A 23,535-nucleotide genomic window follows, 5' to 3' on the forward strand; every position below is an offset into this window, starting at 1 on the left:
GAGAGCTAGATAGGAAGAGGAGCAGCTGGGACACAAACTGGTGTCCATATGGTATGCTGGGGTGGCAGGTAATAGTTTTATCCACCATGCCACAAAGCTGGTCTCAGGGCATGTATTTATTTATTTATTTATTATATATTTTAAAAATTTATTTTTATTTTGACAATCTTTACATAGTTAATTAGGGTAAGAAGGTTCAAGGGCTATAGGAAAGTGGATAATACTAGTATGTTTTCCATATTGTTTCCTTCATGTTTAAAGGGGGTTATTAAGGGAGAAGGCCCACCCAATTTCCCACCCTCCCCAGGTCCCGGATGTAGGGCATGCTCCGAGGTTCAGGGCATGTATTTAAATTAATAAATATTCATTGAACTCCTAAGTTGCTTCAGACACTGGTGGGATTTTTCAGGTGTGAAAGCAGGCTTAGAGAAATTAGGCAAACTTCCCAACATTCCTACAGATTGTAAGAGGGTATAATGTGCTAAGACGTACTACCATCACTCCCTGGGCTTGCAGCATACCCTCATTTAGAAACCTCATCTTTCATCTGCAGATTCAGAATGAGTATATTGCTCACCTCAAGGACCAACTGCAAGAGCTGAAAGCCAAAACCAACCTGGAGAATGGCTATATGAAAAAAATCACTGATCTGCAGATTGCTCAGACCCAGAAGAAGGGCAGCAAGTCGGAGGAGCAGCTGCTGGAGGAGATCGAGGTAAGCGCTGCCACTCTCGGCAGGAACCGTGGAGATGTGTGTGCGCTGCCCGTGCTGACACTGCCCCGCTCTGGGACACATTCTCTCACCCTCTGCTGCTCTCCTAAACTTGGGATCGAAAATACAAAAATAAATGAGGCCTTGAAGACTTTCAGTTTTTATGGGGTTGGAGCCTGTCCCTCCTGCTTCTCTGACATGAACTTTGAACATGGATTGTATGTTTTTGTGAAACCACCAAGCTGTTTCTCTTGGTGCCTGATCATAGAGGGCACAACCTGGTACCCAGTGACTGCAGGTGTCTGCTGTTGCTCACCTCATCGCTGTTACCATGGTAACCATCCCTGCTACCCCTCCAGTAAGAAATGGAATGCAGAGAGCTGCGCTTTGTACCAGCATAACTGCAGGGGATGGGAAGCCACAGTGAAAGCTATCAGAAAGGAGGGGTAGGCTTTCGTTGAGGAGGAAGGTCCAGTGGTTTCAAGAACAAGCAGGAAAGAAAAAGGAACCAGTGTCATCAGAGAGTGTCCTTGTGGAGAGGGGGGTCTCCCACCTCTAAAACCTGTGGAGCCAAAAGCTTACTTTCCAGGTGTGCCTGCAAACCCTACAAGAGAGCTGCTGCTCTTGCACAGCGAGTTATGCCACTGCTTACGGTGCCAGTTCAAGGCCTGGCTGTTCTGCTTCCAAACTAGCTTCCTGCTGATGCGCCTGGGAATATAGCAGAAGATGAACCAAGTACTTGGGGCCCTGAGTCCCAAGTGGGAGACCAAGACAGAGCTCCTGACTCCTGGCTTTGGCCTGGCCCAGACCTGGCTGTTGCAGGCATTTGGGGAGTGGACCAGAGGATGGAAGCTGGCTAGCTCACTGTGTGTGCGTGTCCTTCTATTGCCTTGCCTTTCAAATGAATTAACAGATATTTAACAATAAGTTCTTAACATCCACTTTTTTTCCCCTTAGGATACAATTACTTTTCACTTTACTTGAAAAGCAGAGAGAGGGAGAGACAGGCAGACACAGAGAGATCTTCATCTACTGGTTCACTCTCCAAGTGGTGCAAAGGCAGGGCTGGGCCAGGCTAACTCCAGGGGTGCAGAGCTCCTCCAGGGGGGTGGAGGGACCCAAGGGCATAGGTCATCTCAGCTACCTCTTAAGGTGCATGCCAGTGGAAAACTGGCAGTAGACACTGAGTCAGGACTCAAACCCAAACACCGGAATAGGAGGTTCAGGCCTCCCGAGTGATGTCTTTCACTGCTGTGTCCAGCACCTTCCCCCCCCCCCCCCAGCAGCACCATGTTTTTTCCTCAGGATTCCCTTCTCTGGATCTAGGAGCCTTGTGCCCTTGAAGCATCATTTTTCTCCTTAAAGTGATGGCCTTTCATATCTGACGGAGTGTAGGCGTTTGATCCGGGGCCCTGGTATGCAGCTGGTGCAGCGGCAGCTTGCATGGCTTGAGGACACGAGTGCAGCTCATCTGGGTGAACTTTGGAGGTTCACTCAGCTTTGGGGGATCGCGGCTGCTAAGGCAGACCTGCGCCACGCTCCAAGCTGCACCTCTGGCTGGGAGGAATCTGACTCCTGACTCTACCAGCGAGAGCTGCTCTCTGATTATTGTTCTTACAGAAGCTACGGATGAAAACCGAGGAGGAGAACCGAACTCACATGGAGATTGAGATGTTCCTTAAAAAGGAGCATCAGGTGAGTCACCCAGGCAGCCTTCTGTCCGCTGCTTCCTTCTGCCCTGTACTCTTAACATGTAAAGGAGAGGGGCTGGCAACATCGCAGAGCAGGCTAAGCCTCTGCCTGTGGTACCAGCATCCCTAGCGCTGGTTCAAATCCCATTTGCTTCACTTCTAATCCAGTTCTCTGCTTCTGGCCTTGGAAAGCAGTGCAAGATGTCTCAAGTCCTTTGGCTTCTGCACTGATGTGGGAGACCCAGAAGAAGCTTCTGGCTTTGGACCGGCTCAGCTCCAGCCATTGCGGTCATTTGAGGAGAGAAGACCTCTTGCTTGCTATGTCTCCATAAAATGGAATGAATCTTAAAAAAAAAAAAAAAGAAGAAGAAGAAAAAAAAGAAATATCAAGGAGAGCAAAAACAACTGTTTTTAAAGGAAAAAAAAATCACCCATAAATTGGGGAGCCAAGTGAATGAGCTGTGAGTCACCTTGTTTCCAGAATCCCCACTGAATAGACACTGTGGCTGCGATCTGAGGACAGTGGAAGACCTGCCTTCTGCTGCTGCCATTTAGCTTAGATGGAGACTTACTTTTTTTTTAATATGTGCTTTAATTTACTTGAAAGACGGGTCAGATTAAGAGACAGAGAGAGAGAGAGAAAGAGAGAATCTTCCACTTGCTCATTTGTTTTCCAAATGGCTGTTGCAGCAGCTGCGGCTGTGCCAGGCTGAAGCCAGGAGCCTGGAACTCCACCCAGATGTCCTACATGCGTGGCAGACACCCAAGTGTTCCAGCTGCCTGTTTAACTGCCGCCCAGGGTGCAGCTTAGCAGGAAGTCGGATCCAAAGCAAGGCCTGGGACCCCCACCTAGGCATTCCAGGATGGGGTGCCCACACTCAGTATCTGAACTGCTCTACAAATGCCTGCCCTGCAAGTTGTTCAGTCAGCATTTCTCATACTAATATCTAACCAAGCTGAGTCCTTGCTGTATCTAGGTCAGAAATAGGCGAGTTAGTGCTGGCATTGTGGCACAGCAAGTTAAGCCACCACCTGTGACACCGACAGAGCTTCAGGTGAGTCCTGGCTGTTCTGCTTCCCATCCAACTCCCTGTTAATGTGCCATGGAAAACAAAAGCCAAAATACAGAGGACCCAGATAGAATTCCAGGCTCCTGGCTTCCTCCTGCGCCAGCCCTGGATGTTGTAGCTTTTTGGGAAGTGAAGCAGCAGATGCCATCCTGCCTTCCAAATAAGTAAAACAAACCTTAAAAAACAAATCTACAGAATAGGTAAGTTGAGAGTAGGATCATGGCTGCCAGAGGCTTGCCAAGGAGGGATGGATGGAATGGCTGGCCAGTGGGTTCTAAGCTCCCCAGAAGACATACCTTCCAGTACCAGGTGCACAACTAACTAACCACAGAGAAAGATGGCATGTTGTATAAGCCATGAAACCTGGGGCTGATGTTGAGAAAGAAGTGCCCAGCACTCCATATGAGAATGCTGGTTCGAGTCCTGGCTGCTCTACTTTGGATCCTACTTCCTGATACTACATCTGGGAAGGCAGTGGAGAATGGCTCAGGTGTCTGCCCCTCCCACCCACGTAGCGGTTGGCTTGGAGTTCCTGGGTCTCTGGCTTCAGCCTGGCCCTGGCCTGGCTGTTGGCAGCCATTTGCAGAATGAATCAGCAGAAGAAAAATTCTGTGTGTGTGTGTGTGTGTAACTCTGCTTCTCAATTAAATAAATAATCCTTAAGATTCAGACCTCATTGTGGAGGGGATGGCTGTGACTGCCTGTGCATAGGGGTGCCTACAGGGCTGCCCAGGACCAAAGCTGGTTCCCAACAGGCAAGATAAGGTTGGCAGGCAGGTGACTAGGAACCTTGCTGAAGAATCTTTTCTTTTTAAACAAACAAGCTGGAGAAGCACTCAATTTGATGAGATGGTTTGTGTTTCTTTTTTTTCATCCATTGAGATGATTTGGTTTTCCCCTCCTTTTATGTAGTAATAGACTACACGGATAGATCTACTAATGTTGAATCATCTTTAAATTCATGGGATCACCCTTACCTGATCGCAGTGTGTTGGGCAGGCAAGAGCCCCCTGTTGCGGTGTCTGCACAACTTGAATGAGCCAGTGCCCAAGGGGCAAGCCAGAGGGACACCCTGAATCAGAGCCGCCCTCCTGGCACGTCCCTCTAGCGCCCTCTCCTGACAGAGGTTAACATTTTGCCAGTTAGGAAAGAGGTTCACAGCAAAGGCAGTGAAGGATTAATCTGAAACTCAGGGGCAGTACATTAATAACTGGCACAAATGGGGACTTTTTTCTTGTATCATCAACTGTGTGTGAGGTTTTCCCTGTAGTTCTTGGTATACAAGCTCTATCAACTTAAGGACGTTTCCTTTTAGTCTTACTGAAAATTATTGTATCTTTAAAACAAGTTCTCAAATTTTATGACTTTTTTTCACCTATTGACATAACATGCTTTTTTCCTTCTAATATGTTAACAGAGTAAAATACATCCATTTTCTGGTACTGAGTCCTCTTTAATTCTTTTTTTTAAAATAAAGATTTATTTATTTTTATTGAAAAGGCAGATATACAGAGAGGAGGAGAGACAGAGAGGAAGATCTTCTGTCTCATGGTTCACTTCCCAAGTGGCCGCAATGGCTGGAGCTTTCACGTCTCCCACACGAATGCTGGGTCCCAAAGCTTTGGCCCATCCTCGACTGTTTTCCCAGGCCACAAGCAGGGAGCTGGATGGGGAGAAGGACAGCCGGGATTAGAACCGGCGCCCATATGGGATTCTGATGTGTTCAAGGTGAGGATTTTAGCCACTAGGCCACCGTGCAAGGCCCCCTAGGTGTCTTTGTGTATAAAAGGCAGTGATAGAGAGGGAGAGACAGAAAGATCTTCTATGCCCTGGTTCATTCCCCAAAGCCTATAGCACTTGGAGTTGCACCAGGCCAAAGGCAGGAACCAGGAGCCCCATCCTGGTTTCCCCACCTGAGTGGCAGGTACCCAAGTACTTGGGTCATCTTCTGCTGCCTTCCCAAGTGCACAAGCAGAAGGCTGGGTTGGATGGAGTAGCCAGCATCTGAACTAGTGTTCTGGTGTGAGGTGGACTATCACAAGTGGCAGCTTAACCCACAGTGCCACAGTACGCACTCTAATCTTTTCTAGAAGTATAGATGACTGGCTACTTTGTCAATTTTTAAAAATTATAATCTCTTCATTTTTTCAAACATTTTCTGAGTCTTTTCTGTTAACTTTTATCTTCCCAATCATCCATTTCATCCGTACACTGATTTTGAAGTTACAGAATGAAGTTTACACTTTATCTTCTTACAATTTTTAAATTACAAGATTTTTTCTGTGGTTAGATCATGTTTCGGAATTCTGTGTTCTTTCTCTCTTATTAAAATTTCTCAGTCTTGACCGTTTCCCCTTCTTTACAGAAGACAATATTAGCTTTTATTGAGCAAAGCTGATTGTGTTCCTTTTCTGCCCTGGCTTTTGCTTTGCATCATTTTACTGTACTTTCTCTTTGAGTTTGTGTTGCTAATATTTGTTGTTTTGTTTATTTCCCACTTTCATTATTTTTCTAGTAAAGGCATGTAAACTGAATTTTCCAAATGCTGTTTATCTGTCACAGGTTTTGATATATATTCTTAGCTTTCGCATCCTTTCCAAATGACTTGTGGTTTAAAACGTGTAGTTATTCCCTTTTAAAGAACCACTTAAAAGTGTACTTCCTGAGCTGACATTGCAGGTACAGAGGGTTAGCCTGCCACCTGAGACACTGGCATACCATATGGGCAGCAGCTCAAGTCCTGGCTACCTTGCTCCCAGTGGCTCCCTGGTAATGCACCTGCGAAAGCAGTGGAAGATGGGCTCGTCCTTGGGCCCCTGCCACCTGTACGGATGATCCACATGGAGTTCCAGGCTCTTAACTTTAGGATGGTCATCCCCTCGCTGTTGTGAGCACTGTTGCAGCCATTTGAAATATGAACCAGGAGGTGGAAAATCTTTAACTCTGCTTTTCAAATAAATGAAATTTTCAAAATAGAAATGACTTTTATTTATTTGTGAGGCAGGAGAGAGAGAGAGAGAGAGACTGACTGACTCTCATCCTCTGGCTCAGTCCTCAAATCCCTGCCAATGGCCAGGGCTAGGCAAGGGTGAGGTGACTAGCGGGGGTTTCCGTCCGTCACCATGTGTGTACAGTAACCCAGCCACTTGAGCCATCAGTAGCTGCCTCCCAGGGTTGGCATTAGCAGGAAGCTGCAGATTTCTGAGAACACAATTGTCTTATGATAATTTTGAATATGTCCAACTTCTTGTGTATCATTTTGCTTATAATCTCTTATATTTTTTTGTAATTGCTTATCATTTTTCTTGTAATTTCCCAATAGATAATAGATAAAAGTTGAGGGCTGGTGTTGTGGTGCACTGTGTGAGGACCAGAGTCCCAGGTGCCTGCTTCCGATCCTCGTCCTGCTCACGTGCCCAGGGAGGCCGAATGACAGAAAGGGAGATTCAGGAGGGCCCTTGCATCCGCTGTATCACTCCCTATCACCGCATCAGCCAGGTCTGGGTTACAAGCCAGGCGCCAGGACCTCCATCCTGGTCTTCCACCTGGTGGCAGGGACTGAAGGACTTGGGCCATCCGTGGTGTCCTCAGGTGCACGAGCAGGGAGCTGGTACGGAAGCAGAACAATTCGGGCTCGAACTGGCGCTCCGATAAGGGATGCTGGCATCGCAGGCTGTGGCTTAGCCCCCAATCCCTACCTGCTGTGATATCTTCTTAATAAGTTAACTTGCATCCCTATCAGTTTTTTTTTTTTTTTTGTCCCATGTGAATATTTTTGGTCTACATGCTATTTTACCAGATACTTAGTTGCCAAATCCACCTTCTTGCTCTGGTGGTTTTAGCTAACTGGAAAGTGGCAGTGTAAGAAGTGACTCAGGAGTGAGGGTGGTGCCTTCCTGGGGGCAGGGCAGCACGCTTGCCAGAGATCCCAGGGAGGTGACTTGCTCGTTCTGCCAGGACAAGAGGCAGCAGTTTCTGCAGTGGCCCTCACTGACCATGAAACCTCCCAGCCTCCAGAACCCTGACAAGTGAATGTCTGCTGCTCGTCAGGCCCCAGGCTGTAGTGTTTGCAGACAGCAGCTTGAACCAACTAGAACGCTTCACCTTTATTGTGATTTAAAAATATATATATTTATTTTTACTAGCAAGGCAGATATACAGAGAGGAGGAGAGACAGAGAGGAGGATCTTCCATCCAGTGATTCACTCCCCAAGTGAGCGCAACGGCCGGTATTGCGCCGATCCGAAGCCAGGAGCCTGGATCCTCCTCCAGGTATCCGATGTGGGTGCAGGGTACCAAAGCTTTGGGCCATCCTCGACTGCTTTCCCAGGCCACAAGCAGGGAGCTGGATGGGAAGTGGAGCTGCCAGGATATTAACCAGTGTCCATATGGGATCTCTGCATGCAAGGCGATGACTTTAATCACTAGGCTCCCACGCTGGGCCTGATTGTGATTTTTCATTTGTTTGTTCCCTTTTTTTTTTTTTTTTTAGAAAAAAGAGAGATTGAGATTTATTTGTTTATTTGAAAGGTAAAGTTAGAAAGATTTTTCATCTGCTGGTTCACTTCTCAAATGGCTGCATCAGCTGGGGCTGGACCAAGCTCAAGTCTGAAGTCTGGAACTCCAGCCAGGTCTCCCACACGGGTGGCAGGGACCCAGCCACTTGGGCCATCTTTTGCTGCCTTCCCAGGCGCGTCACCAGGGAGCTGGACCCGAAGCAGCACAGCAGGGCTTGGACTGGTGCTCCAGTACGGGGTGCTGGCTTCACAAGCAGTGCTTTAACTGTGCCACACTGATATCGTGATGCTGCTCCTTATCCATCAGAATTTCCTGTCTACCTTTTATTTCTTTTCTGTTCCCTGTAACTTCCCTTATGCTGACACCTGCAAGTCCTTCCTCCCCCTATTTTAAAATTGAGTCACATATTGATGGTGAGATGCAGACATTGTATGTGGGTTGAATGTTACTGTGCATACACCCCTTTAGTCACCACCCCCCGACACCCCTAAGCCTCTGTCCTGGCCCATCCCGTCGGCTCGCCAGCGCCCCTGCAGAGGACTGACCACTGATTGCACACCACAAGATAGGTTTTGCTTGTTCTTGTCAGTTAATGTGGGTGGAATGCTGCAGCAGGGACTGTTTTGCCTGCTGACATGTTTGAATGTTCTCCACTAGAAACTGGAGGAGAAGCTAGAGTTCTGGATGGAGAAATTTGATAAAGACACAGAAATGAAGCAGAATGAACTAAACGCCCTCAAAGCTGCAAAGGCCAGTGACTTGGCGCACCTTCAAGAACTTGCAAAGCTGGTAAGGAAGCAGTCAGGTACTCGGCTGCTGAGTGATGCTAGCTGGATGTCTGGAAAGCAGTGGATTCCCTTCAGGTGAGGGTGATGACCACAGGGACACAGAGGCCGCCGTTCCTTAAACAGGACTTCCTTTGACCTGGCTACTCACCTTGCCCTCACAGCTCCCCGAGGTCGGCACCATTCTCAGTTCATGGTTTCTGTAGGTTTTCTTTCTTTCTTTTTTAAAAGACATACCTTTTGGGCCCGGCGCGGTGGCGCAAGTGGTTAAAGGTCCTCGCCTTGCACGCCCGGGATCCCATATGGGCGCCGGTTCTAATCCCGGCAGCCCTGCTTCCCTTCCAGCTCCCTGCCTGTGGCCTGGGAAAGCAGTCGAGGACGGCCCAAAGCTTTGGGACCCTGCACCCGTGTGGGAGACCCAGAAGAGGCTCCTGGCTTCGGATCGGCATAGTATCGGCCCGTTGCGCTCACTTGGGGAGTGAATCATCGGACGGAAGATCTTCCTCTCTGTCTCTCCTCTCTGTATATCTGCCTTTCCAATGAAAAAAAAAAAAAAGACATACCTTTTTTTTTTTTTATTGCAAAGTCAGATAAACAGAGAGGAGAAGAGGCAGAGAGGAAGATCTTTGGTCCGATGATTCACTCCCCAAGTGACCGCAATGGCTGGAGCTGCGCTGATCCGAAACCAGGAGCCAGAAGTTCTTCCCGGTCTCCCATGTGAGTGCAGGGTCCCAAGGAGACCCTGCCAACTCTCCAAATGTCTTTGGAAAAACAGCTGATATTTATACATGCAGGAGCCTCAAACACTTTGTGTAAAAGTGGAATTAAAAGTTAAACCTCGGGGGCCCAGTGCAATAGTGCAGTGGGTAAGGTCCTTGCCTTGCACATGCTGGGATCCCATGTGGGCACCAGTTCATGTCCATGCTGCTCCACTTCTCATCCAGCTCCCTGCTTGTGGCCTGGGAAAGCAGTTGAGGACAGCCCAAAGCTTTGGGACTCTGCACCTGCATGGGAGACCTGGAAGAGGTTCCTGGCTTTGGATTGGCTCAGCTCCAGCAGTTGCGGCTGCTTGTAGAGTAAATCATCGGACAGAACATCTTCCTCTCTGTATATCTGACTTTCCAATAAAAATAAATAAATCTGTTAAAAAAAAAGTTAAACCTCTGGAGCCTGGTGTGGTAGCCTAGCAGCTGAAGTCCTCATCTTGAACACACCAGGATCCCATATGGGCACCGGTTCTAACCTCAGTGGCCCCATTCTAGTCCAGCTCCCTGCCTGTGGCCTGGGAATGCAGTGTAGGACAGCCCAAAGCCTTGGGACGCTGCACCCACATGGGAGACCTGGAAGAGGGTCCTGGCTTCAGATTGACTCAGCTCCTGCTGTTGTGGCCGCTTGGGGAATCAATTAGTGGACGAAAGATCTTTCTCTCTGTCTCTCCTTCTCCTCTCTGTATATCTTTCCAATAAAAAATAAAGAAATCTGAAAAAAAAATTAAACCTCAAGAAGGCATTAGGGATGGTAGTTAGGACACTGCCCCAAATGCTTGTATCCTCTATTGGGATCCCAACTTCCCAAATTTGTGTATCGGGAGACACTGGTGATGACTGAGTGCCTGGTCCCTGCCACACACCTGGGAGATCTAGATTGAGTACCTGGCTCCTGGCATTGGCGTGTACCCATCCCAACTTGTGCAAATGTTTGGAGAGTGAATGAGTGATTTCTGTGCAAATCTTAAATGGAGGTATTTAAAAAAAAAAAAGACAAATATGGGACTGGTGCTGTGTGTAGTTAAGCCTCTGCCTGCAGCACCCGTGCCCCGTATGGATAGCAGTTTGTGTCCTGCTGCTACATTTCTGATCCAGCTCCCTGCTTATGGCCCACTTATGGGAGAGCAGTGGAGGATGACCCAAGTCCTTGGAAGTCCTTGGGCCCCTCACTCACATAAGAGACTTGGAAGCAGCTCCTGGCTCTTGGCTTCCGGCTGGCCCTGATCTGGTTGTTGTGGCCATTTGATCAGAGTAAACTCCGTCCAGGTCTACCATGTTGAATGGAAGGGAGCCAAACATTCATGGCATCCTCTGTGTTTTTCTAGGCACATGAGTGGAACAACTGGGACTCAAACTGGTGCCTGTACAGGATGCTGGGGTTTCAGAGGCATATGAAGCTCAGATGATGAGCCACAATGGCCCAATATCACAGTATTTTGAGGTTGTTAATATACACATCATTTTAACAAATTTATTTTTATTGGAAAGGTAGATTTACAGAGAAGTAGAGACAGAAAGATTTTCTGTCTGCTGGTTTACTCCCCAAGTGTCTACAACAGCTGGAGCTGAGACATTACGAAGCCAGAAGCTCCTTCTGGGTCTCCCACGTGGGTGCAGAGCCCAAGGTTTGGGTCATCCTCCACTGCTTTCCCAGGCCGCATATAGGGAACTGGAAGGCAAGTGGAACAGCCAGGACATGAAATGGTGCCTGTATGGGATCCTGGCATGTGCAAGGTAAGGATTTAGACACTAGGCCATTTTGCCAGGCCTGGAAGGCAGATTTCACAGAAAGAGTGAGGTCTTTCATTCACTGGTTTACTCCCCAAATGGCCGCAACAGCTGGAGCTAAGCTGATCTGAAGCCAGGAGCCAGGAGCTTCTTCCCAGCCTCCATGGATACAGGGTTCCAGGACCTTGGGCCATCCTCCTCTGCTTTCCCAGACCATAAACAGAGAGCTGAATCAGAAGTGGAGCAGCTGGGTTATGAACTGATGCCCATTTGGGATGCTGGCAATTGCAGGTAGAGGATTATCCGGATACAGTATGCACCAGCCCCTAATTTAAATATTTTTAAAATAAAATGTAAACATTTTATTTGAGATGGGGCAGAGTAAGAGAGACTGAATGGGAGAGTTAGATAGTCTCCCATCTGCTGGTTCAGTCTTCACATGCCCTCAACAGGCAGGGCTGCGCCCAGCTGGGCCAGGAGCCAGGGACTCCATAGAGATCTTGCATGGAAGTGCCTGAGCCATCCCCTGCTGCTAACAACGAAGGTGAACGGAAGCAGGAGGACTGCAGCCCTGGCAGTGGGTACTGCCAGTGGGTGTACCACAGGGTGGCATGCGAACCACTGTATGTGTATAAACATTTAAAGTTTAAGTTTGAATCAGACAAAAAGTTTGGGGGGCAACTACTATGTGATTATTTTTTCATTTCTGTTTCAATTAAGATTTTTTTAAAATTTGAAAGGCAGACAGAGATCTTCTGTGTGCTGGTTTACTACCCAGATGCCTGTAGCAGTTGGGGCTGGATCAGGTTGAAGCCTGGAGCTTGAGACTCCTTCTGGGTCTCCCATGGGGGGTGGCAGGGGCCCAGGCACTGGGGCCATCCTGTTTGCCTCCCAGAGTGTCCACTGGTAGGAAGCTGGGACTTGAGCCCAGGCATCCCAAGGGGCATCTCAAATCACCCCTTTTTTATATCTTATGAATTTTATCAAAAGATGGTAAACATAAAGCACAGAACTGGTTGGGTCATGGTTTAACCAAGATCATGCTGGAAACAGAATCAACGTCCTTTTTGCAGATAAGGGAGTATGAACAGGTCATCATTGAAGATCGGATAGAGAAGGAGAAGACTCGGAAGAAGATAGAACAGGATGACTTGGAACTAAAGAGCATCATCAAGGTAACAGACCAGCCTGGGCACCTGGGGTTCCCTCCGTGCCCCTGCCCTCGGCCGAGGGCCCGACTGTGCACAGTGCTCCTCACAGCCACCGCAGCAGGTCACGGCGGACCGGCAGGGCGGTGAGGAAGGCTGCCTCTGTATTGTTGCTGCAGTTTGCCAGCACCATCCTCAGGGCAGACAGTTGACAGAGAAAAAGACAGCTGTCAATTGAGGGAACAAGGTAGTGCGCGGCAGAAGCAAAACGCAGGTCCGTGGACCAAACTTTAATACCATTTCAAAGCAGACAGACGGTTCCTTTTCAGTGTCTTACTGCTTCTTGAAGATCTTGTTTATAAATCAGCCCCAACTGTCTGCCCAGTTGATACAAGCAGGTGGTGTGGGAGGTTCAGGGAGGCCGGGGGGGGGGGGGGGGAGCAGGTGGTGTTAGAAATAACGAAACCAAGTGTGCACAGATCCCTCAAAAACTGTGGTGCAAGGACCCTGAGATGGACTGGACACAGGCGTGAGCTGTGCCCTTGTGGGCCGTGGCCAGCTGGAGCTGTGTATTAAGCTGGACAAAACCAAACCAGAGGCCCTCAAGGACACCTAGGTCCCCACCCTGAGCTTTGAGTCATCAGGAAGTACTTATCAAGCTTCTGTGGTGTCACAATTCTTCGATTTCAAGCAGGAAGGTAAAACAACTGAGGCCCCTTCAGTTTCCCCTAGCAGATCTGCTTCTGGTCTGTAGGATGGACTTCAATGCCGAAGTGGCTAGTACTGCATTCAGAGCAGCTGTAGCTAACAGAGGAATCCAGGGAGCTGTCAGGATACTGTTGGACAGAAACCATGCCAGAAAGCTGGGGTGGTCATCTGAGAGCTGGTAACAAAAGCTGTTGGATATGGGGAGGCAGGATGTACACCAGGGATGTAGCATGCAAGCAGGTCAGGTTTCCAAGTGGGAAGGACAGTTTGGCAAACCAGCTTCCTTCCCTGCATTCTCACGTGTCTGGTTTTAGCTCTGGGTCCCACACCAAAGTGCGGGGTGGTGGCTGTGGTGGCTACACGCCCGGCTGCTTCCATCCCCAGGCAGAGACCATTCGCAGACAGGAGTCAGCTTCTCAGAGCGCCCCCTTCCGGGGAGGAGGCGGCAGGGCACACTAGAAGCTGTACTCCTCCTGTCTTTCAGCTTCAGGCCTGGTGGCGCGGCACTTTGGTCCGGAGGCAAATTGGTAACTTCAAGATGTTCAAGGAGAAAGATGACAGCAAAGACTCAAAAGGCAAAGGCAAAGGCAAGGACAAGAAGAGAGGCAAGAAGTAACTGAGTCCTTCTCGTCCTTTCTCCCAGTGATGTGGAGATGCGCGGGGGTGTTTGGAGTTGAGGATCGCTTGGACACTGCTGGGGAAGGCTACCTGCCTTCAAACCCTGATGACTCAGACTGTGCTACTGATTTAGGGGTTCCTTGGATTCTGGATGTTGCCAGAAGTACATCAGTAGCTTTCTGAAGATGATTCTTTCACAAAAATAGAAAAAAAAAATTGAAAATCAAAACCAGCTCACAAGCCTTTGTCACAGTGATACCTTAATGCATCAGCAATTACTGTAATCTCTCATTCTGACTTTATTCAAAGTGTCCACAGGAAAAACTCTCGTGAGCCAAACTGAGGTATTCAGTAAGAATTACAAGGTAACGCTTTGAAAGTGTCTCACAGATTGCATACAGAGTTAAAAATCAAAATTGGATTTTACTTGCCTTAGATGATCACTTTTTACAGGGATGGGGAGGTACAGCATCCATATCCTGTTACCATTGTTTCCATGTCGTTCCTGGGGCACACAAGGGCACAGCAGTTAGGGACACCAGATACAGATGTGGTGGTTGGACATCCCCGTGGTTGACCCATGGCAGGCGGCAGCACAGTGGGCTACTGGGGTCTGATCTGCTCTGCTGGTTCAGCAGTTCTCAAGGTATAGAGGCTTGGGAACCAAGCACCACAGTAAGTGCAAAGCAGCAGCTGTGTCTGGTACATAGCAAAGATGATGGTTTTGCCTGTGATGCCTTACTCTTTTTTTAATATAAAGATTTCTATTTTTATTGGAAAGTCAGATATACAGAGAGGAGGGGAGCCAGAGAGGAAGATCTTCTATCTGCTTATTCATTTCCTAAGCGGCCACAACAGCTGGAGCTGAGCCAATCTGAAGCCAGGAGCCTCCTCCAGATCTCCTAAGCAGGTACAGGGTCCCTAGGCTTTGGGCTGTCTTTGACTGCTTTCCCAGGCCACAAGCAGGGAGCTGGGTGGGAAGAAGGGCTGCCGGGATTAGAACCAGCGCCCATATGGGATCCCAGCACGTTCAAGGTGAGGACTTTAGCCTGATGCCATATTTTCTGTGACAAATCCAAACAGAATTACCTTGGGGTGCTAAAACTTTCCCTATAGCACTATTGGGTATTGCTAGGAGCAAATTTATCCCAATTTGTCCCAGAGTTCATGAACTCCAAATTGCAGGGCAATCCTTTTTTTTCCTTTGAAAATATTTATTTATTTTTATTGGAAAGGCAGATATACAGAGAGGAGGACAGAGAGGAAGATCTTCCATCTGCTGATATACTCCCCAAGCAGCTGCAATAGCTGGAGCTGTGTCAATCAGAAGCCTGGAGCCTCTTCAGGGTCTCCCACGCAGGTGCAGGGTCCCAATGCTTTGGGCCGTCCTCGACTGCTTTCCCAGGCCACAAGCAGGGAGCTGGATGGGAAGTGTGGCCGCCAGGATTAGAACAACGCCCATATGGGACCCTTTGCAGGCAAAGTGAGGACTTTAGCCGTTAGGCTACTATGCTGGCCCCAGGGCAATCTTGATAACTCCCTTACAGAAGTAAAATTTGATTTGCAAAAACAGTTTTTTCCCATGTTCCTTCTGGAATTCACTACCCTCCTCTTAACCCAGCTCAGCTTGGGTAACCATATGTGAGATACAAAGTTTCAGACATTTATTACATGCTACTGAAGTGTTGGTTTTTATTTTAATGTCAATATGTAAGGTGGCATGCAGGCAATTAAAAATAACATACACGATATTGACATATTTATACTTAGAACATACTATGCAACGTATTTACAGACATACAAATATAGGACAATGCTTTACAAAACTTACTAATTACATGTAACAGTTCCGGAAGTCAAATGAAATCCTGCCGTAAACCATCGCACTGCATTGTGTGTGTAAAGGCTTCTGGATCTCCATGGCTCCCTCGCTTTGACAACCATCGAGGAGGTCTGTTAGTAAGAATTCGTCAGCTACGTCAGCACGTCTCTCACTGCTGAGCTGTGGAGGGCAGGAGGAGCCACAGCCTCTCTGTTGGGTTTCAGAGAGCTGACAGATGGGGGCATGCCTGGCTCCTGAGCCTCTGTACTCTGTCTAGGAGCCACACACAAAAGCCCTCTGTTCCCAGGAGCTGGTTCCAGACGTGGGTGCTAGGAGGGAACGTGGGTTTGTGGTGGTCCTGGAGAGGAGCGGGGCTACCCATGGTAGGTTCTCAGCCTCCTCCTGTCCCGGCTGGCAGGCTCAGCGGGGGCTGCGACCAGGACAGCTTCACCTGTCAGTGGAGTCTACCAAGGCTACATGTGAAACTGAGTTGTTCTTTCCAATCAAAAAAAGTGCACACAAAACACTGAATATAGAAATGTTCTAACAAAAACACTGATTTTTGTATCATGACACAGAAACTCAGTACAGTTGATACTTTCGTGACCAAAACCACACAAGCTTTTCTAACAGTTCAAATGCAAATTTGAATTAGTTCAATAAAAATAATTAAGGTTTCTTGTTATGTGTAAAACTGGAAATGCTGATATTTCCACTTATTTATATGGAAAGCTGTTATAAACGTTGCATTATGTAATTTCTTCTGGAGCCATTCCTTGCACAATGTTAAAGACAGCCCAGTCTTCTCTGCCAAGCCTCATTTCCAGTGGTGCCCTATAATTTGGAGATTGTACTGAGGCTTAATGTTGACTGGAAGGAAAAACACCTACATTAAAACCACTAAAGCTTCAATGCTAGGTTAGGTGAGTTCCGTGGTCAGAGGGTCTGACTGCAACTGGAAACACACCGGGCCCAGCTCTAAGGGCTCCGAGGCCCTCCACCTGGGTCCTGTGCACAGCTTGCAGGCCTGGGCTTTGCTCTCGGATGCTCCATGTGACATGATGCTAAGTCTGCAGCAAGTGGTAATGTGCTACTGAACAGGTTCCTCTCAGGAACCAAAGCTACTTTTCGGTGCTACATTCACATGCTAAATAGATGGATAACATCATGTTCAAATACATGCACTGATAAAGAAAATCCAAAACAGTTAACAACTAGAGAAAAGGACCAAGGTGACTTGTGGGCTGACAACTGAAGTGGGGGAGCGGTGTTAAAGGACAAGGGGAAGCTTGAACAGAGGCTCAAGAATGTGCTCTGCCAGCCCTTGGCCCCTTCTCTCCCACCTTCAGCTGAGAACAGAGGGTACAGTGGTGGAACCAGAGGAGGGGCTAGACCCAAGGACAGGAAGGCGTTTGTAAGTGCTCTTAGTTACTTGAAAGAAGGATAGGAAACTTGACTTTGGGTTTCTTCCTTTTTACTCTGTTTTCATAACTTTCCTTGGTGGTACGAACTGGACCTGTCCCTGTGGTGCCTGGAATGTGGTTGCAGGTTCATGGGCCCCAGGAACAGCAGGGCAGAGCTGGCTCAGAGCCCATGGTACTCTAAGAACTCGCAATCTGAGGAGGATGCTGTTGTTTAACTAGGTGGCTACACTGGGCCCCGTCCTCAAGATATGAACACTCAGTGGTGGACCAGAATGGCCAGGCCTGAACATTGGCCTAAATACAACTCTCTTAGGGTTGTTTTTTCCTCTCCTTCCGGGAAATATAGGCCTTTTATATTATTTTTGTTTTGCCCTTGACAGAATAACCCAAGTTTTTATTACATAGCTGCTCATTTTGAATGTTGCTCTTGACTACAGTAAATAAATTATTCCCTCACCTCCATTAAACCACAGCAACATCTGACTTCAAATAGTGGTTCCCATTGCAGGAAACAGCTGGAATGTCAGCTGAGAATGCCAAGGCCCAAGCCCTACCCAGACCTGCTGATTGAGGATCTGTTAACTCCAGGAGAGTTGAACGAACAGCCAGCTTTACAAACCCGTGGAACCCAGCTCACCGGCCTGTGTAGACAGCAGAGTGGCTGAGCCTCGCAGCAAGCGCGGCATCTTGTTCTCCAGCAAGGCATGGCCACTCTGGGCTTCCACGTTGGGTTCTCGGTCATGACACAAGTTTCATGGGAGAAAAACCAAATGGTCTTCCTAAAACTATTCAATGCAAATGGATATAACCTCCCCTAAAATGGAGAAATGAAGTCAAATATTCCTGTTAGGAATCATGGAAACAGTCCCTCCTAAGAACACGTAATAGCTTTGTTTAAGCAGGCAGCTGGCAGCAGCAACCGCAACGTCCCGTTCCTGGTTTTGGCCAGGCCGATGCCAAGGTCCCGGAGTCCTTACACAGCAGATAATGGGTGCTGCTGATGCTTGGGCGGGGCGAGTTCCAGGAGAGCCTGGACTGTCACTGCCACCTGGCTCAGCCCTTTCTCTTCTAAAATGTGGAGAGGCAAACATAATTGCTCCTAAAATGGGACAACGACATAACATAAAAACAAACAAAAGAGAAAATAAAATGAACACCACAGAACTGAAAGGAAAAAAATAAACACTTCTCCCCTCCAGGCTAACCAGCTGAACAGTGTGCAAGTCAGTCCCTGGGAAGTGGAGCTCTGTCGATGGAGTTATGCAGAAATCATGCCTGACACTATCACTTTATTAATACAACTCCGACTACACAGAGATCACTGCGAAAACTGACAGGTACCACACACACACACTTACGCACAGTATTGTGGAGTTAAAGCAACGTCCTTATCTCTTAATAAATAACAGACCACGTTGTAGATGCAAACTAAGCAAGTGAAACAGAAAACAAGTTCCAAGATTCCAGGTGGCTCAAGGATGAAAAATTCACGTTTTCAGGAGACAGCTTCTGGAGAAGACAGGCCGCAGGAATGTCAGGTGTTTCTGTCACAGCGCTCTAGCCCCACAGTGTCCACTGTGGGGAAGCAGGGCCATTGGCCCGGCGACATCACAGGATAGACCACATCGCAGGCCGAGGTCTACCTGAGACACTGTCCCTTTATTTGGATAATTCATGGAAGGCATAGCCAGATTAGTGAAAACTCAGATTCATAAAATTAAATTGTATCTGAAAGAGGACAGTATTTCACATCCTTGGTATTTTTAAAGGGATTAAACTATGCTGGGGAACAATTATTTGAGTTTATTAAAGACAGGAGCAATGTGTGAAAAATGTTTACATGTTTCCTAAGGGATGTTAAATGTATTTCTCCTGTTTGCTTCATTACCATGTCTGGTTAATTCCAGAATTATATGAGGAATAACACTTATCATTGGCCTTTCTGTTAAGAGTACATATTTAAAACAGATTATTTCCATAAAGAACAGAAAGTAGAATTCTGGCTCCATGAAGAAAGAGATTACACAGATTTATTAAAGAACATTAATTGAATTTTCCCCAGCTTTTCTCTGGTACCCACTGTGTTACTAGAAAGTTTTATAAAACCAGTTGTAACCAAAAAGTACTTATTTTTGAGGCAGTAATTTCTAGTTACTACTCCTACTGCGACACCAAGCTAGCTGCAGTCTTCTGCCCTGTGCTCCAAACACACCTGCAGGTGCAGACCACAATCCAAGTCCACGTGCAGGGTTCTGATCTGGGAGCAGAACTGCTTGTTCCAAGGCCAGCTTCCTGATCTCAGCACTCGCTGGTGGGACCCAGTGGCATCTATGTCTCTGACAGGCATGTCCAGTTCTGACTTAGAGGGGATGCAGTTAACTCCTTTCTAAGTCACACTTGGCCTGTGTGGTAAACAGGTACTTGGTTTTAACTCAAAATGATCACTGACTTAGAGATATCTTAGAAATGAAGGCCGGAAGGCACTGCTACTGTACAAAAGCAGTTTTCATCCCAGTGTTGAGTGCTTCTGCATGAACACTGCCAGTCTGGAGACGTATCAAGGAACTGTTAAGTTTAAAATGCCAGGAAACTAACCAGTTACTCTGGGGCTGAATTCTCTGACCGGATGGCATAATCTATGCAGTCTCCCTTCATTCCTGACTTCAGTTAGCCAACTCTGTTAACAGGTCAGAGGATTCCTGCATGTTCAGATACTGCTAGTGACAATCAGACTGTGAAGGCAAGGATAAAGTGGTTTTAAGCACTTGTGGTCCAGTAGCTAATCCTGAGGGTTCTGGGACAGACAGACAGAATTTATTGGCTTCGGTATGGAACAGAGACCGTGGCTCAGTACTTCACCTATTACTGTTCAGATATAATCTCAAAGTCCAAGTTCACCTGTTAAAATGGCTCAGATACATTAATACTTACATAATGCTAATTTCTAAACTTTATACAATTCTAGAAGTGAATCTAAGTTAAGGGTAACAAACAGTGAATCCGGACAGGTGCCTGCTGTGCACTGCATGTTAAATGTGCACCAGGGGTCAGAACAGCAGCCAGGGAACCGACATGATCTCGACGTTCAGCATTCTGACCAAGTTAAAATGATTAAGTACCTTCCAACTGTCCAGAGAACAAATTCCCTGTGCCCACCACTAAAAGGAGAGGTTGAGCATTTCAGGGCACAGTGCCATGCCAAGTTCTCAGTGTTTGGGGTCCCTTCCACCCCCAAAACCAGGAAAAACAGGACTCTTCCTTAGGAGTTGCTGTTCAAAAGGCGCAGCCATTCACAAGTTCAACACTACTGTTGTGTTAAGGCATAGAAACAGGTCAGATGGGGTTTTCCTGTGTCATCTGGAAATCAAGCTTTCTGTGTCATATTTCAATAACAGATTTACCATCACTTCAATAGAAATGCTTCAGCGTTTATGAGAACCAAGGCCACAGGCCAGGGGAATGGAGAAGTGACCAGGAGGAAAAACGCCAGGCTTCTGCTCTCTGGCAAATGTGACTGCTGTGTAGATGTGGAAGGAGAGGATGTACCTACTCCACTGGTAGGTTAGGAGACAAAGAAGCCGGCACATGTGTAAATAATTCTGGAGGAGCGCCAAACCTCCTTTTCAAATCAACGGACAGGAACCTTGCAGCTAGCGGGGGAAGACCCAGTAATAGAGCATACAGAGAGATAACATTAAAGTACAATAAAATGCCACAAAACCCAAAAGCTGGACAGACAGAGAGACAAAACTGGATTCTTCTGAATGTGCCCCAAGGGAAAGCAGTGTTTCAACAGTTCTTTTAACGCGGAGGTTTAGCTGAAGGATGTCGGAAGGGGAACAAAGATTGTCCTGTCCAACGTGTGAGCAGGAAAGGAAAAAAGAAAAACAAAGTCAGTGGATCAGAAATGCAGCGTTCAGTACAGAATTCAACAAGTTCAGCATGGAATTGCATCAATCATCAGATACACATCCTCAACGCTGTTACTGTGACCAATGACAATAAAAAACAAAATTACAAACACTCCTCTATTTCCTGAGCTGGCTTTTGGTCTTAAACAGCAGAACATTTGCTTGTGGGTGAGCACTCTGAGCATCCAGCAGACAGCTAACAATGGCTGCTGGCATGGGGGTGAGTGAGGTCTGCGAGGGGTGAGGTCTGTTTGAGGCCACCCCTTTCTTCATTCACTTTTCCTTGTTAATGAAGAAAGGACACATCAGAAAGCAGAAACACCATTTGGGGCAGGCAGAGTGAGGCAAGTTTTCTGAGAAAACCAGGTCAGCCAAGAAAGCCAAAAGAGTAAGGAAATATTAACTGGGGGAAGCCAAACAGAATGAACTGTGTTCCTCTGTCTCTCAGGTCGCCTCCATCTGAGCTAAGGTCAGTGGTATGAACCAAATGAATGGAAAGACCAAGGCTCCCGGAACCATCCCAACTCTGCTTCCACGGATTAAGAAATTCCATAAATTAATAAATACAATGCTAGATTAAGTAAACCAAGAAAAACAACACTAGGCTCGATAACAAGAAAATAGTCTTTAACGCACGATATGTAATAACTCTAGGGTAGAGTCTGGATTCAAGTACATATCTCTGCTATCCATCCTGGTTGTTTTGGATGTAGCATGTTTAATAAAGTCACAGAACTAAAGGGACTATCCTTACGCCCAGTCTCATCTGAGGTTATTCATTAGTGCTTCACTCAGAATTTCACTTGCCTAATGATTTAAAAGTTCTGAGAAAGGAAACTGCCTTTGTACATGTTATCTGGGCACAGAATCTGGATAACACTGAGTTTTCTGTTTCTTATTTTCAAAAAAGGGATCATTACTATCTCCCTGATTTTATTTTCAAGCAGACAGTCAAGAGGGGATGTTTATGCCAGAATGCCCAGAGGCAAGGAGCCCAGAGGCAAGGTGCAGGCAGAGGTGTCTGTTCTCTTCCAGGCACAGGGATCTGGGAAGGCCAGTCTGAAGTCGTTTCCCTTCCCTCTGTCTAGACAAGTGACTCAGTTTTCAGCAGAAGTAGTCATATGATGAGAACCCACTAGAAGTTGGTACTGGTGGTGCTACTGGTGGCAGTGGCAGGGACTTGGGTAAAAGGCAGAAGAGGTGGTTGCCATAGAGTGGCCACTTCCTCTCTCTGGTATAGTAGAGGGAGAGGAAGGAAGTATGTGTTTAAAACCCCAGACTAACCACTGTGGAAAAAGACTTAGCCTTTTAAAATTTCATTTTTTCTAAATCTGTACTTGGCTTTGAATAGTATAATTCTGGTATGTCAGGGAAGGCATTAGTAGCTACCACTTAGTAAAGGCTGACCTCGATGTATGTTTGAAGGCACACACATCCTGCATTCTGTGGCTGATGGCAGGAATATTATGAAAGAACAGTTGTGATGATTGTAAAGCCCCTGGGTGGGGGAAGGTGACACTGCCGTAAGAGCTGTCAGAGACTCAAGCAGGGTTTGACACAGGTGGAATTAGCACGTCTTGCTTGTGGGACTCTTTCCAGCACCTTCTCTCTACCTGAGCAGGCCTCTGGACACTCCTGCCTCTGCAGCTTGAATTTGCTGCACCAAGCCTTGCTCCATTCTAATTTTTAAATTTTTTATTATTAATTTTTTAGACTTATTTACTTGAAAGGAAAACAAGAGAGGGGGAGAGAGAGCTTTTCTATCCATTTCCATCCACTGGTCACTGGTATGATCAGAGCCAGGCCAGTGTGAAGCCAGGAGCCAGATATCTCCTCCAAGTCTCCCACATGGGTGCAGCAGCCTACTCTCGGGCCCTCTTCCATTTCTCTTCCAGCTGATTAGCAGGGAGCTGGATTGGAAATGGAGCAGCTGGAACTTGAGCTTGAGCTCATATGGGATGGCAGAGAACACTTTACCTGCTATGTCACAGTGCTGACCCCGTGCCCCACTGTTTTGTTCAGAGACATCGTAGTCGAGAGTTAGAGCAGAGACTGGGATGGCTGAGTAACAGCAGATGTTAACGTGCACATGTGAGCATCAGAACCACTTGTTAATAATGAAGAATCTGCATGCTATTTTTTTAGAAGGCATATTCTTGGCATATTTAAAAATGGCTTGTCAGAAAAGAGATGATGAACCCATATAAAACAGTATGAAAGAAAAATGAAAAACTTGCTTTGGATAGCAGTGAAAAACGGCTACTTGTTAAAAACTACTTTGTGTTCATTTCATTCATTTTATAACTGCGCCTTAGAAAAGGAAAACAACAACAACAACAAAAATACGTAACAACTAAGTATCTGAATGAGTTCTACTTGGACAAGGAGAAAAGCAACGCTGGCACCCTATGGAGCGGGGCCCTTGGTCCTCCACTTGGAAACATGAGAAAGAGCTCAGCAGAGCAGCTGCTCACTGGACCAATGGTGCAGTGTCCTTCTCAGCCCCTGGGCAGTCACAGAGGGCTGCTGCAGCTGGGTAGAGGGCAGGTGGCCCTCCCAGTACTGGGACGAGGGTCTGACCTCAAGACACATGGCACTGCTGATAAATCCAGAAGGCAATCCTGAGTTTCTGA

At 47.1% G+C, this 23,535-nt stretch overlaps 2 protein-coding genes across 7 annotated transcripts in view; one reads left to right on the forward strand and one right to left on the reverse strand.

The window, feature by feature from the left end:
• LOC121171359 (dynein regulatory complex protein 9-like) overlaps positions 1-13,971 on the forward strand; it is a 33,140-nt gene extending 19,169 nt beyond the window's left edge. For both annotated transcript variants that reach the window (XM_041003057.1, XM_041003056.1), the window contains exons 7-11: positions 554-715; positions 2,333-2,407; positions 8,649-8,780; positions 12,345-12,446; positions 13,612-13,971. In XM_041003057.1, coding sequence (XP_040858991.1) covers positions 554-715; positions 2,333-2,407; positions 8,649-8,780; positions 12,345-12,446; positions 13,612-13,743 — 603 coding nt within the window. In that variant the 3' untranslated portion in view covers positions 13,744-13,971. The remainder of the gene's footprint in view (positions 1-553; positions 716-2,332; positions 2,408-8,648; positions 8,781-12,344; positions 12,447-13,611) is intronic.
• Positions 13,972-15,828: 1,857 nt separating this feature from the next.
• Positions 15,829-23,535, reverse strand: part of LOC121171358 (DISP complex protein LRCH3-like) — a 90,706-nt gene continuing 82,999 nt past the window's right edge. For 3 of the 5 annotated variants that reach the window (XM_041003054.1, XM_041003055.1, XM_041003052.1), the window contains one exon: positions 15,829-18,090. In XM_041003054.1, coding sequence (XP_040858988.1) covers positions 17,965-18,090 — 126 coding nt within the window. In that variant the 3' untranslated portion in view covers positions 15,829-17,964. Of the gene's footprint in view, positions 18,091-20,085; positions 20,843-23,535 lie in introns of those variants that run through there. The other 2 variants (XM_041003050.1, XM_041003053.1) reach the window with 1 other exon arrangement.

Source organism: Ochotona curzoniae, unplaced genomic scaffold (assembly GCF_017591425.1).
Source record: "Ochotona curzoniae isolate NIBS_2020 unplaced genomic scaffold, NIBS_Ocur_1.0 scaffold_2587, whole genome shotgun sequence".
Lineage (NCBI taxonomy): Eukaryota > Metazoa > Chordata > Mammalia > Lagomorpha > Ochotonidae > Ochotona > Ochotona curzoniae.